The 16060-nt window shown below is 37.4% G+C and overlaps 1 protein-coding gene across 1 annotated transcript in view; it reads left to right on the forward strand.

Moving 5' to 3' along the window:
* The window catches only part of Sptlc3 (serine palmitoyltransferase long chain base subunit 3), a 105919-nt gene that overhangs the window by 20683 nt on the left and 69176 nt on the right, over positions 1-16060 (forward strand). The window contains exon 2 of the mRNA XM_051144928.1: positions 9941-10126. Within this exon, the coding sequence (XP_051000885.1) occupies positions 9941-10126 (186 nt within the window). The remainder of the gene's footprint in view (positions 1-9940; positions 10127-16060) is intronic.

Here is a 16060-nt window from a genome sequence, read left to right on the forward strand (position 1 = left end):
ACTATAATGACTAAAATTACCTGTGTTTCCTACCCTGGTTGATATGTAGATGCAAGAAAAAACTTGTCAAAATAAGACTTGTTCTGACTTTTTCCTATATTATGTGACACATAATAGAAAAAATGTAATTATAGTTTAGACGCAAAGAAACAAATTATTGTGAATTTGTTGCTTGAAGGCACTATACATACTTTCTATAGAAGCTGAAGTTTTTCACAGATGATAAGATAGTTTGTTGCTTAACACAAAGTGAAAATCTTTAAGGACATGATCAATGATAAAAGGGTGATCAAGGTTTTGTGGGGTGTCAGTAGTGAAAAGGAAAGTGCAAGGAAATCGATGTCTGAAACAAAGAACCAGTTCCTAATAAACACAGAACGAGAGAACAGCAGTCAAGTCCAATGAAAAATAGCAGGTTCTCGTTCAGGCTTCTGCCAAGGAAAACTCTTCATTTGGACTAGCCACAAGCCACAGGGGTATGCCCCAAGTTTAGTGTCTTAGCATCAAAGAAGAGAAGAAGTTGCATCAACTGATTTCAGAGCAAAATGTTACTTGAAAACCAAATGCAAAGATTCTCCAAGCCTCCAGGGCTTGCTTCAGTTTAAGAGAGTATCTTTGGGAACAGGGTGTCATCATGTCAGAATCAATTGAATAAATTGTCCCCCTTGAGTTTTTTTCCACAATAGGCACAGAAGAGACATAAAATTACTACCTATGAAACACTGAATCATTTAATGTATGAACAGTGTGACAATTCTTTCTCCATATGATGTTCCAAACGCACTTTTGAATGCGCGTATCTGGTTGGGCCATTAATTGCTTAAATTCCCCAGTAGCTTCCTGTGTAGGAATCTCAACAGCAAGCCTTATTTTTATTTCCACACCCTGAATAATCTGTTTAACCTTCTCTTTGATAATCCACCCATAAATAATTCCTGGATACCTAGTTTATGTCAGGAGCTGCTCTAGGCATTGGAACACTAACAGCATATAAGTGGAGGGGGTCTCTTCTCCAAGAAATGGCATCCCCCCATACCTTCCCGTCACTATTTTGCAAGCCAAGTCTCTCTCTCTCTCTCTCTCTCTCTCTCTCTCTCTCTCTCTCTCTCTCTCTCACACACACACACACACACACACACACACACACACACGCGCGCGCGCGCACGCTGTTAGTAGTTATCCAGCCCTTTCACTCATGAGGTAGACTTTGTTCCTGATAAATTACTACAGATCCTCCAATTCTCATTTTGAACACTGCTTTGTTGAATTTATCCTTTCTCTTCTTTTGGATCAGGTCAGAGGACAGCCATGTTTGTTCCACAGAATCATCATTTATGACCACTATACGTTGTATGTATGAATATCCATCTGAATTTCCACCTAGGCCAGAAGTTGGCAACCATTCTCTGTAAATGGACAGATAGTAAATATGTTCTGCTCTTTATTTGGTGTGTTACAATGCTTGACTTTGTCATTGTAGCACAAGAGCAACCATGAACAACACATGGGAACAAGTGTCCCAAGAATTGGCCCATAAGCCACAATTTGCCAACACCTAAACAATAAAGAGTGTAAAAGATTCATACATGACTCTTCCAGTATGCTCACCATAAACTACATGCTACTACTGTACACATGAAATTTGGCTATAACAATTAAGAATCCGAGCCTCTATAGTTTTAATTAGTTAAGCTTAAATGCAACCAGCCATATCTGGCTGCTAATTGTGGTACTGGATATGAGACCTTGCATTGTGTTCTTATAACTCATTTGTATGTACTGGGATCTAGAAAAAGAGTTGGCAGAGAGTAGACATTCACTATGTACCTGTAGACAAGTAAATAAATGGAAAATTCTCCATATACACATGTATGTGTGTGTGTATATAATCATATATACCTATATGTATATAGGTATATATGATTAATGGCCAAAGCTCTTTATTTCTGTTTTACTCTTGTTAATACAGTTGATTAACTAATACTCCTGAATACATCTTTCCCTCTACTCTTACAATAGGATTATTTTGGGTTCATGTTTCATCTCACTACTAAATATGAATCTCATGAGAATAGAAATTCTAAGATGATCTTCCTAAGTAATCTTTCCATGACTAACACTGACATTTAGTGAAGTCTTTTTAGCCACTAACAGTCACTGGAAGAGGAAGAGTGACATCCCAATGGCTACTTTAACTCTGAATTGTGTTCCGGTCTCTCATGTCTCAAGAGTCCATGTTTCATTTGGCTTCAATGCTGGTATGTGGAATTGAACATTTCAATTCAGATACGGATTTTCCAGCTTTATAGCCTGGGCCATGTGATTAATGCCCTGTTTGTCTCTTAGTAGACAAAATGAGTTTTAGATTTTGGTCATAGTGGGTACTATAGATATTTTTCTGGAGGGATATATTGAGTCTCAAACTTCTTATGAATCTTTCTCTCTTTTTTTTTTTTTTCGTTGTTGTTGTTTTGTTTTGTTTTTCAAGACAAGGTTTCTCTGTGTAGCCTTTGCTGTCTCAGAACTTACTCTGTAGACCAGGCTGACCTCAAACTCACAGAGTTCCAACTGCCTCTGCCTCCTGAGTATGCCCCCAGTGCCCAGGTTCTGAGCCATTCTAATCATAAATACAAATGTGATTTTGTTAATTAATAAATTTAGTTTTATGGGTATATAGGAGAGAAAAGCACAGAGAATTAATGAAATATAGTTGGCATAATTTTACTATTTTAAACTTTTATGTTTATTTTTAAAAAGCAAAATGAAGTTCTAAAGGTTATGAGGCTTTGAACTTAGAACCTCTTGTGAGCTAGCCATGCCCTGCATCTAAGCTATAGCCTTAGCCATGAAAAAAGAAGGAGGAGGAAGAGGAGGAGAAGGAGGAGGAAGATATTTGTCTTATTTGTACATGTTACAAAAACATTGAATTTCTTAGTATATAAGCCACCAAACTTCAACGCTGCAATCCAATCAAAATTTATTTCTCACTCATAAAAGACTCTACTACTCCACCCATTTTTTTTTTTTTTAGGAATTGCAAATGCTCTTCAATCTTTAGTACATCTCTTCTGAGGTTACTTTAGCTAACAATATTAAAATGAGAAGATAAAAGAGAATAGTGTATATACTAGGTATAGAAATGGTACTTTTTTTTTACCTACTTCATATTAATTAAAATCCAGTCATACTTGTCAGCAAAGGATGTGAAAATTGTAAAATCACTGTGATCATTGAAAAAGAAATTAGGTTTCATAAATAGTCTTTACCATACTGACAATAGTAGTAAAATATTTCTAAACTGTTCATGAGAGACAACAAAAGTTATTTTTATTTTAAATAAATGTAGGTTTTTAAGTAAACTTTATTTTAAAAATATAATTTGAATATAATAAAAATCACACACCACAATTAACCAGACCCAAAGTCTATATATCTCAATAAACTTTTACCTAGTTAAAATACCCACCCCTAAGCTGTGAAGCCTCAGAGAATCTAACCAATAATATATTTATATATGTAGACAAATGTTCATATGGCTATAATATAACCTGTAGAAAAAAAGAAGAAATGTTAAATATTAGGCGATGTGGGAGGACAGAATGCAGGTATAGACATGAATTAAGAAAGCGGATATAAAGCAATTTGTTTTTCTAATTATAATGCTGCCATGGTTTTTAAAGTAGATAAGTGGATAAAATATATTTGATAGTGAAAGTACAAAATCCAATTTAAGGTTTATAGTTTCAAAAGAAGGTATTATCTTTGCAAGCAACGTTTTTGAAGTATGTTTATTAATAAATACAACTTTATTAAATGGCTTGTGGTCAATATTTTTGCTTTTTGTGTGTGTGGTGTTTGGGAATCAAGCCCATGTCCCAGTGTCCTAGGCATTTTGGAGTGTTTGTGAGACAGTACTGTAGTGCACTATGATGAGATTAGGAAAGTTCTGTGTAGCAAGAATGTTTCTGAACAGGAAGCCAGAACTAGTCATACGATGTCAAGGGGCACCTGTGTGTAGATGAGGCTGTGTATGTGGAAATGAGGGAGAGGTAGCAAGAATAACAAGCAAGGTGGGCGGGGGAAGTAACAACTGTCACAGCATGAAAAATGCTTGAGAACAGGTAGAATGTCCAATGGGACATGAACATAGTTTCATGTTGCATAATGGTTAGAACGTGGAAAAGTAGGATCTGGCAGGGCATTAGCCTCTTGCTAAACAATTCAACTTAATGGTGAAAAGTAATTCTGCAAGACAGCTTCAGGCATGGCATGGGTAAGGTAGATTTCTACTAGATGTTAAATTGTTTTAGCTTTAATATGAGTATACTGCTTAAAAAGCCGATCTAATCAGTGAACAATGATAAAGATAAAGATGCCTCCCCCTGGCTCTCATTTCGTGGCTGTGACACCCTGCAAAGTCCCCAGGAGTCGGAAAAAAGGAGAGAACTCTTTCAAGCACCATATTGGTTCGCTTTTATTTCTACAGGAGCACTTTGGAAATTATGGAATGAACACTGCATCAGTGTTAGCACTAAGACGTTATCTTTTGCAGGATAAACATTTAAGGACTCATGCTGTAACAAAGGGCCCACCAAGATGGTGAGAGCAGTAGTCTAGGGCAAAAGGGATGCCCATCTCCCCTAAAGCGCTCATTTCATTCTCGGGCTCTTTCTCTCTGCCCATTTCTACATGCCCTTACCTTCTTGGTTTATCATTCAAACTCTTCATTCATTGTTCCCTGGTTGATGAAACATTCCCTCTCTCTTCTGAACAATGTTAGGACATCTTTCTCCAAATTCCCACAGCAACCTCAACATTTCTCTGATATTTCTGACTCTTTCCACCTGGGTTCTGATGGAACATTAAATAACAAACACCTGTTGAAGCTTGGTTGAGTTCAAAATAAAATTAAAATAATAATAACAAAACATGACAGAGATAACTGATGCTATTTTTGTACGGTATAAAATTTAAGTTGTATTCTACATTATCTTGCATAATAAAATATCCTCCTGGCCTAACCTCCGGATTGTTGTCCACTCTTTCCTCTACTCTAACCATTCTATTGAAATCTATTAAATGAAAGGCTTTGCTTGGATTTTTATCAAGTGATATATCTCTGGGATTTCTAGGCTGAAGAACTTTATTTGGGTTATTTTCCTAAGAGCTTTCTTCTATTAACTGAAACCACAGATTTAAAAGTGGCAGATTTTTCTCTAACCTCTCTTGCTCCCAAATAATTGAGACAGAGAATATTTGATTTTTTTTTCAACAAGCTTCAATGCACAATAACAGAGCAGCTATTAATCTATTCTAATTATCTAAAATAATCAGACTATTTCCCTGCCAAAATCCCTAAGATACTTTCAGTTAGTACTGGTCTGCCTCTGTAATGATAGTCCCTGAACCCTCACCTCATGGACAAAATTCTCTCGTCTCCTCTCGCTCTCCCTCATCCCCTCTCTCCGCTCTCCTCTCTCCTCTCGTCTCTCACTCCGCTCTCCACCTCTCTCTCTCTCTCTCTCTCTCTCTCTCTCTCTTTTCCTGGAATCAGAAGTCCAACCCTATTCCCCCTCTGATCAGCTTTTATTGACAAATCATAAAATACATGAGGAGCAATGTTCAGGCAAATTGATGAGAGAGAATCTTAGAAGAAGCGTTACAATGCCGCATCCAGACTGCAACCAAATATAGGGGGCAGAGAAATGAGCACTTGAATAATTCAAGGATAATCCTTACACAGTACACAATAAAACTATGCCAACAACTCATACATTCTCCCAGTTATTATTTCTCTTGTAATACTCACACTTTGCATTCACTTGCTTTGATTTATAAGTTCTACCAGTCATTATTTATCTTGTAATTTCACTAATTTACACTCACTTCTCAATCTTGATGTTTCTAATCCACAACTCCTAATCTCACTATATTTTGAGTGTGCTGTTTTCTGGGTGCCATCAAGTCCGCTGAAGGCACTGTCCGCCTCGCCATGCTGGCTAGGATGTGATGAGTTGGTTCTTTTGCTCCTCATCTTTATCACCAACAGTTTTACTGTCACATTTCTGCTAGTAGATTTGTTTGCTTTACAACTTATTTAGATAGAAATAAGCATCTAAATACATAACCAAATACATCATCAAAATCAGGGGAGTTTTGAGACAATATTCTTATAATGTGTTATTTCTGTTTTTCTGTCTCCTTTCTATTCTCTCAGATTTAACCAAATGTGTCTGTTTTAAGTGACATCTCACATTTTCTCCCCAGAAGCCCTGGTCATTTTCCTTTATTTTTCTTTAGGTCTGTGAGTTTGGGGGCTTTGGTTTTTATAAATCCTATCTTAACATTTCCTGACTGTTTTGACTTCCTATTTAATTATACTACTGAGTCTCCCTGCCAATTTTCTATCTTGATTATCACACATCTTTCTGAAATAGTCTCCCTTTGTTGCCAACAGTAGCCTTGAATTCACAGTCCTTCTGCCTCCATCTCCCAGTTGCCAGGTTGCAGGGATGTGTCAGCATGCCCACCTGTCCCTCTGTTTTATTCTCACTTCTCTATTGAGTGTTTGATTTGGTGAAACACTACTATCATGCTTTTTTAATTTTTTTTCAGCATGTCTTCTTTTGGTATTTTGAACATAATTGTACCATGTATGTCTATCCATAATTTTATTGTGACATTTACCTTTGCTTTCTGTTTTTTTGGTTTTGTTTGTTTGTTTATTTTTCTTTTTGTTTGTTTTGTTGGGTTTTTTTCTTAAGTTGGTTTTCAACTACTCGCTGAAGTCACTTGCTTTTATCCCAAAGAGCTTTATTTTCTTTCTAAGATGCATAAATCTTTCCTTAGTCCAATGCCTGGGTCATTCCCTTGGGCAGTTTCTCTTGTCAACTCTTCCTTACACTTTGTATAGGTTTGTTTTACCTAGCTCATTTTTTTATTAACTGAACATTTAAAATAATAATACATTGTTGCACTTCTGCATAAAGATTATACCCTGACCCAGAGTTTGTGTATGTTTATCTGTGTGTGTGTGTCTTTGTGTGTACATTTGTGGGTCTGTGTGTGTATTCTTATGTGTATGTCTGTGTGTCTGTGTGTGTGTATGTTTGTGTGTGTGTGTGTGTATGTGTGTGTGTGTTGTATTTCTGTGTGCTTGTTTGCTTTAGTGGCTTCCCTGAACTACTTCCATAAGACTTCTGGTCTCAGAACACAAAGCTCTAGCACTGCTCATATCTGCCTTTATATGTGCATTGGAATGAAAGTAGCTACAGAAACACTCCCCTATTTGTTATCTTTCCTGGCCATTCCGGCGAGCTACTGGTGCATCACTCTAAGCCACTCGTCTCCACACTTACCAGGCAGCTCTTTTATTGACCAATATCCCCACAAGGCACAAACTGCCGCATAACGTGATTCAATCAAAATCATGACTTTTTCATGGGTATATTTTTAAATCCAGCCTTTGAGATTTACCCCAAAAGGGCTCTTTACAGCTGTGTACTTCCCTGGTTCTCTCTGGAAAACTGACACCTGCCTACAGTTTAGCTTGCAACTTGTGGAGCCACTGTTGTCTTCTACATTGCTTATCACTGAAGCTTCCATTTTAAAGATTTTATGGTCAAACTTTCCCCCTCAGTAAAGTCAATAAGCCCTTGTTTTATAGCCAACTGCAGAACAGTTCCTGTGTCTAGGGTTTTATGAGCAGTACTCTAAAATACAGTAACCTCTGAAGGTCTTGGCTTTCCTCTTCTAGTGTGGAAGTCATATCTGTCTAGTGAGGTAGGGTAAGGAGAATTGGGCTGCAACACTCACTGCAAAGCCCAGTGCAGTTCCCATCCTGAGAATGGGTAGTCAGTGGAGAAGGGCAAACTCCCTATCTCTTAGCCACATTTGCATGAAATTTAACCTCCATGAAGCAGCACTGGAGCATGGTAAGAAGGCTGAAAGACTGGCATCTCCTCCTGCCAGCTTGGAACTCAACTAGGGAAGGAGAATCCCCATTTTTATAGCCATGCTCACTCAGAGGGAAACTTTCTCCTGTTGAGAGGTGAAGTGAAAAGTTGAAGGAGGGGTAGGCTATGGCTTACTACCAGAGACTTTCGCTAGTCTTTGCGGGATATTCCATAGATTATCTTGAATAAGTACTACATCATTTTAATGTCCTTACAATTTCCAAAAACTTTGCAAATTTGTATTCTTTTGTTTATTTTCACCAGTTATTTTAATTATTCAAAGAATTTATGAAGTTCCCATGATACTATTAGAAAAATGGATTTACACACACACGTGCGCACGCACACACACACACACACACACACACACACCACACACACACACACACACCCCTTCTATACTGAATACAGAATAATATTTTAGCAAAGTTTATATTCTGTGTCATTCACAGTGGTTTGTTTTTCCACTCAAAACTCACTTGACTGATGCAACATAAAGAGATAATTCCTGTGTTATCCCTAAAGAAAAGGTTCAGTGACAGACAGCTCTCTGTTATAGTGTGTGAAACTCTGCCTGCATTCCACTGCATGGAGGACAGTGAGCCTCACCCTCTGGATTCCGTTGGCATTTTACCATCCCAGAGCGGATGTCATAGCATCCTGTTCCAGTAGAAAACAGAAAGCCTGATGCTGTCCCTTGATCTTCATTGTCAATCGCATTCTCTTGCTTAAACCCTGATGTAGCAGCGTAATGGAGTGTGTGCCATGTTCCATGAGCTTCCTCGCCTGGAAAGCAATTTACTTGTAGATGGTAGGAGAATCTACAGAATTCATTGATTTTAGATACCTCTCTCTCTCTCTCTCTCTCTCTCTCTCAACTCTCCTCTCTCCTCTCTCTCCTCTCGTCCTCTCATCTCTCCTCTCTCTCTCTCTCTCTCTCTCTCTCTCTCTCTCTCTGCTTCTCTCTTCTCTCTCTCCTGTGTTTGTGTTTGTGTGTATGTGTGGATACATTGTGTGTTTACAAATATATGTGTGTTTGTGTGTAGGTGTGTATGAGTGTATCTATCAATGTGTGTGTGTATATGTTTGTGTATGCATATACGTCAGTGTGTGTATATATATGTGTGTGTGTGTATCTGTGTGTGTGTATGTGTGTTTTGTATATGTTTGTATGTATGTCAGTGTGTGTGTGGTGTGTGTGTGTGTGTGTGTACACATGTGAGCACTGAGGGTCAATCCCAGGGCATGCTAAACACAATAGAGCTATGCTCCCTCACTTCTCATCTTAAAAGAGAAAAGAAAAGTCCTTTCTAAAAGCTTTGACTTGCTTCCGTTTAATAAATGAATATAATAAAGAAATATAATAATGAAACTATCTGAACTATTTTACCCATTAACCCACCGAGCAAATATTGGTGAAGTGAGTATGAGAAAGTCAATGTAACAAGAACTGGAACAGTTTGATGCTAAAAGTCTCTCCACTAAGACATTAATTCCTAAAAGATAAAGATGCTTGTTTGTTTGCTTCATAGACACAGTTAAACTTAGCTTTATCTATAAACCATACCATGAACAGAGATAAAACACTAGCGGGTTTTTTTCCTTTTCAACCTGAAATAGCACTACAGAGTGGTGATTGTTCCTGCCTTGTACTTGGCTGACTTAGGTAAGGGCCATGAGCCCGAGTTCATAACTAAGAAGTAATTCATGGAGCTCCACGTTGGAATCTTAAGAGCATCCATTCCTCACTAACGTCTCACCAAATGGTCCGTCTGATCAAAAATTTTGTATCAATTATTTCATTATAGGCTATTAAGTAAATTTATGTTTGTACTTCTGAATAATCAAGTTCCAGTATCATTCAAAAAGCTTTAATATTTTCAAATGTGTTCTTCAAATTTTAAAGGTCAAACGTTTAAAAATATAAATATCATAGTCTATTTTAACAAGAAATTTCTAATCTTTTATTTTCTTTGTGTTTTCAGCAAAAGAGGAAGCCACATTATTGGGATAAGTCCATCTCTCAGGCCCACCCAGAGCCACCACTTTATACCATCATTTTAACTCACATGGGATATGCAATTGGAACCCTATTTGGCTATCTCAGAGACTTTATGAGAAAAAAGGGAATAGAAAAATGCAACGCAGCTGTAGAGAGAAAAGAACAAAAAGTACGTACCTCTCTGGATCTGTGTCAGGATATACCCTTCTTAAAAATAATTAATCAGATAATTTGGTTTGTTTGTTTTTGATTTCTTGAGTTCTTTATATATTTTGGATATTAGCCCTTTGTCGGATGTTGGGTTGGTGAAGATCTTTCCCCAGTCTGTAGGCTGTCTCTTTGTTCTCTTGACAGTGTCCTTTGCCTTACAGAAGCTTTTCAGTTTCATGAGGTCCCATTTATTAATTGTTGATCTTAGAGCCTGAGCTATTGGTGTTCTGTTCGGAAAGCTGTCTCCTGTGTTAATGAGTTCAAGGCTTTTCTCCACTTTTTTCTAACAGATTTAGTGTGTCTGGTTTTATGTTAAGGTCTTAAATCCACTTGGACTTTAGTTTTGTGCAGGGTGATATGTATGAATCTACTTGCATTTTTCTACATGTAGACATCCAGTTAGACCAGCACCATTTGTTGAAGATGCTATCTTTTTTCCATTAAATGGATTTGGTTTCTTTGTCAAAAATCAAATGTCCATAGGTGGATTTACTTCTGGGTGTTCAATCTGATTCCATTGGTCAACTGGCCTATTTCTATGCCAGTACCATGCCATTTTTACTACTGTTGCTCTACAGTACATCTTGGGATCCATGATGGAGTTTCCTCCAGAAGACCTTTTGTTGTACAGGATTGTTCTAGCTATACTGGGTTTTTCCATATGAAGTTGAGAGTTGATCTTTCTAGGTTTGTAAAGAATTTCGTGGGTGTTTTGATAGAGATTGCATTGAATCTGTAGTTTGCTGTTGGAAAGATGGCCATTTTTACTATGTTGATCCAAATAATAATAACAATAATAATAATAATAATAATAATAATAATAATAGTAATAATAATAATAATAATAGAAAGAAGAAGAACAACAACAAGAACAACGAATCAGGCCCAGAGCCTAGAAAGAAGGATGTCCAGGAACTTCTCAGAATAAAGTCCATTTATCTCCACTCACTAAGCTCTATGTGTCTCTGACGTATTTGTGGCCTGTTTTTTCACAAACATTTACTGGAATACTATTAACTGCCACATACAGAAATTAACACTCCCTATTCATTGCCATGTTAAATTTAGGCAATATTTCTATAACTTATATGATAAAACACCATTGTAATGATGAATGAGCCAATGTGAAATAACCAATGAAAGCAAGGATACCTAGGAGGTACGATTCTAGACTATTCTAGACTCAGTATCATATTTGCTCTATTCTAAAATAAGAATATGTATCTGAGTAAATGTGACATTTTAATTTCAATTAGGTCAGGGTTTCTCAACATTTGCCCTACTGGTATATCTTACTAAATGATTCCTCTGTTTGGAGAGACCCGTGAATTGAAGAAATTCAAACAGCGTGCCTGATCTCCAGACACCAGAATTGCCATTATCACTGATTGACACACATAGTAATGATTAAGTCTCTCCATTTAGAAGAATTTACTTAGCTATTTTTTAAAATCTATTTTGCCTTGTTTCTCTATTGAGCTATAGAAGAGATGGAAAGATATTCAGAGATCTATCGTGTATGTATATATATATATATTTAGTTCTTTGAGAAGGTCATAAACATGTTTATATTCTCTCCCTTTACCAGCTCATTTCTACCTCCCTCCATACATACTCAACTTTGTGCCCCCCGCCGTTTTTATTTGCTTTAACCCATTAAGTATAATTTGCGATGTCCAAATATTTTTGGATGTGTGTTCTTTTACTGGCGCATGGTCAACTTACCAGAAGCTACACTCTTAAAGAAAACTGTCTAATTTCCAATGACTATTCTTTTTTGTGAGAATGAGCAATGTTGTATTCTAAACACCATACTGGTGGTCAATAGCACACAGACCCCTTATAAGAAAGCAGCTACAGGAAAAAAGTTCAGAAAGAGAGCACATTCATGAGTTGGCAATGGAGAAATTTGAATGTTTTCCTCAAAAAACATAAATGGATGCTTTTATTACTCTCCTTTCCCCTTTTCATAACCAGATATAAGAACTCATTAACTCAACTTTTGTTTTCTTACACTAATGCCCTCAAATTGATTCCAAAACATAAAGCTGTTTTATTTGCCTAAATAAAAATACTTGCCTGCCATAAGTTCAGATTTGACCACTTGGTGCTGAGTTGGTGGCATTGTTTCTGAAGGTTTACAAGGTAAAGGCTTACTTAAGGAAGTATGTTACTTTGGGGCAGGCTTTGGGAGCTTAAAGCCTCATCCTACTTCCTGTTTGCTCTCCCCACTCTCTTTTTGTGGGTCAAGATGTGAGTGTGCAGCTTCCTGGTTTTGCTGTGGTATCTGCCACTTGCTGCTAGGTCTCTCTGCCATAATGGAAGTTTAGCCCTCTGCACCCATAAGCAGATTAAACTCTCCATTTCTTAAATTGCCCTAGCTGTGGTGTTTTATTACTATAACAGAAGAGTAACAAATTCAGCTTGAATAATCCCTTTTCCCTATACTGACAAGGAAAATAAATACAGAGTTCCAAACCACACTCCATGATTCCAAAACAGGCTTAGAGCTCTTGGTAAAATTGTCAGAAGACTCTAGAAAGGAAAAGGACAACACAGACAGCCACAGATTCTAAAATTTTTGCCTGACTTCTCCATTTTCCTCTTTATTTTTGTGTGCTTTCAACAAGTTTCTCTGGTTGCCTGTCTTCTTAATTCAAAACAACTTAGAATTGAAATGTAAAGACCTTGGAAATGACTATCACAATAAAATATCTAACAAGCCAACTTAGTAAAATATGGGATTTTTCAGCAGGTGTAATTATTGAAAACTTTCAAAACATCAAGCACAAATTCCACCACTGTACATCTCTCAAGTACCAATGATCCTGATATCCAAGCACCTCTGTGAGATCTGGCATATAACATGATACAAGCTTGGTGTAAAACTCTGTAGTTGAACAACTGTCTCTACAGTACATCTAAATAGTGTTGATTCCTGATCAAGTATATCACAGACATCTCTGGCTGCACTCACCTGAAGCAGAAAAGATTCTACAAATGGCAACTGTATAAAAATGTAAATGGATATTCATTTTTATATAAATTATAATTTGTCCTGAGTCATCTATGTTATGGATCCTGAAACAATTGCAAGACAGTCTCAAAGAGGCTTTCCCCTAAGCAATATGAATGATAGGGTCCATTAGAGTATGGCAGATGGCTCAGGCACTGATCTTTCTGTGTGGGCCTAGGAGGGTCTAGAGAGATTCTTGGGGTACCCCTAGGAAATGAAATTAGCCTTCAGTTTTTCAGATAGTAATACTAGACTAGTGCTTTATAACCTTGGTTATTCATTGAAATCAATGGAGTTTAATAGAAAAATGATGACAGGGCCCAACGCAAGCACCCCCCTAATTTAACTACTTGAGGCAAAGCCTAGATAAAGAAGTATATACAAATGTGCTGGATATGGAAGCATACTCTGTGTCCAAAGCTGTGAGCCATACTTCAGAACACTGCTTCTCAAGTTTGTGATGGATACAAATTAAAGGATGGTATTCATAATCTAATGAAGATTGCATAGGGCAAAGATCCCTTATTTCTAGAAATGATCACAGGAGAAGCCAATGTCTGTTATTCCAGAAGCTCTCCCTTGGAAGTTCAGCCACTACCTGTACTCAGATGGTGGCAGTACTATCTTTTATTGTCCCTGGCTGCCCCTCTCCTTTCACATATCCATCTAGGGACCATCTGTTCCTTGAATGGTGGTCCATAGATGCTTTATTGAGGTGGTAGTCTTTTGAAGTCCACTATCAATGACTAGCAACCAATGATAGGGATGAGTCAGATTGAAGCACACATCCTAGTCAATTGATCTGGCCAAAGGGTCTGTCTACCAGCTTTCTCCCTCTAGTCCTTCTTCCCACCCCTAACCCTATGATCTCTTCTCAACAGAAACCCAACATGACTCTTTGAAAACCCAAGTCAATCCACATCCCATCTTTGTCCAGAACTCTCTAATTTCTGTCCAAGTCGCTAACTAAAAAAGAGACTTAGGGGAGGTTCCACAAAATGGACTCCCTTCTTTTGTCTCTAGTTTATCTATCTTGCCACTCTCCACCAGCTCACTCTACTTCAAACACTAAGATCTTCTGGTTCTTCCTCAAACTTCTCCTGCTCCTCTCACCTATCTCTGGGATTTTTAATTTCCATTTCCCTCTTCTTAGAATAATCTTCCCTTGTGTATCTATAAAGCTCACTCCTGCCTCAACTGTCACTGTAAAACCAATAGCCAGTCAGCAAGATGGCCCAGCAGGTAAAGGTCTACAATACTCATTGACCAATGTGTCTGTTTTTATTTCAGTGACATGCAGTTATTACTATAACTCTGTAATATAACTTGAGATCATGAACACGCCAGCACTGTTCTCACTGTTCAGAATTCTTTTGGTTATTCTGGGATTTTTGTGTTTCCATGTGGAATGTAAGCCTTTTTCCTATTTATGGAGAGAACTGCATTGGAATCTTGGTGAGAATTGTATTCAATATCTAAATTGCTTTTGGTATAAGGGCCATTTTTACAATTATAACCCAATTCTAGTCTTTCACTTACTTAGTTAGATTTATTCTAAGATTTCTTCTAGATTATTATCAGTGGGATTTTTCCCTGATTCCATTCTCATCAGTATGTGAAAGCTACTGACATTTTATATTAATTATATATCCTGTTATTTTTCTGCATGTACTTAGCAGTTGTATAAATTATCCAGTAGAGTCTCTAGGGTCTCTTATGCCTAGAACCATATCATCTGTAAACAAATTTAGTTCCCCTCTGTCTTTTCTATTATATGCATTTCATCTCTTTCTTCTTTTCTAGAGAGAGCATTAAAGATCTTTTTCCTAGGACGGCATATTCTCTGTATTTTCTCTAGAGTCAACTCAAGGAATGAGTAGTCAGATCGATAGCACAAAGATCTTCCACAATGGTGTTTCCATGACCATTTCTCAGGAAACTAACTCCATACTTTGAAGAAGAGCAGAGATAATGATGATGACAATGGAAAAACTCATTTCCAATTATCCAGTACATCCTCCATTGACTGGAGGATAAAGTTTAATTTCAGCCAGCTGTATAAGTCTTCTTTGTCTATACCTAGGCAGCACAGTGTATCCACACTGTAGGAGAAGCCAGAAGGTGGTCAGAGGCCACATGAGTCATAACATTGGCTTTGACTTTGAATGACATGGATTCTGAACAAAGGACAATATGATATATCAGATAACTTATTCTTAGTCATTCTTCTCAAATGCTTTCTGTATTTCTATCTAGAAAACAAACCAGTCACATTTTTAGCCTTCAGAATTACTGAGAATTATTATTCATGACCTCATTCTACCTGAATGCTACCTACAAGGTTCTTTTTCCATAAAGTCTCCCCAGTTCCTGCATCAAGTTGTGATTCTCTTTCCTATTCCAATTCTGTGAATGCACAAGAGCACTTGGCTCAGGTCGTAGTTACAGGTTTTGTGTTTTCTGCCTAACATCAACTATTAGGAGCCAAATGACAAAAGTCATAGATGTTCTGCTGTGAACCTCAGCTCATCTGAAGATCGTCACGTTCATGGGTGACATTTTGTAAAGGACCATAGGCTGCTATCTCTGTCACAAGAGAAGGCTGGTCTTTTCACAACCTTGTCAGCTCAGTTCCTGGCCCTCAGCATGTCGTGGCTAACTACCTGCCAATAGTAGTGTTCCAATGGGTCTTCCTTCAAATCATTTTCTCAAATCAATATCAAGTTTCTCATGACAAGTGAGGAGGCCGGACATAGTCCACATCCACCCATCCTTCTAACAGCACAATTCATGAGTATATTTAGATTTTTTTAAAGCAATACTAATATCTCAACTATTTTTTCCAACTGAATTGCTTGAACATCAGTACATTCCAAT

This window comes from Acomys russatus, chromosome 4 (assembly GCF_903995435.1).
Source record: "Acomys russatus chromosome 4, mAcoRus1.1, whole genome shotgun sequence".
NCBI classification, from domain to species: domain Eukaryota; kingdom Metazoa; phylum Chordata; class Mammalia; order Rodentia; family Muridae; genus Acomys; species Acomys russatus.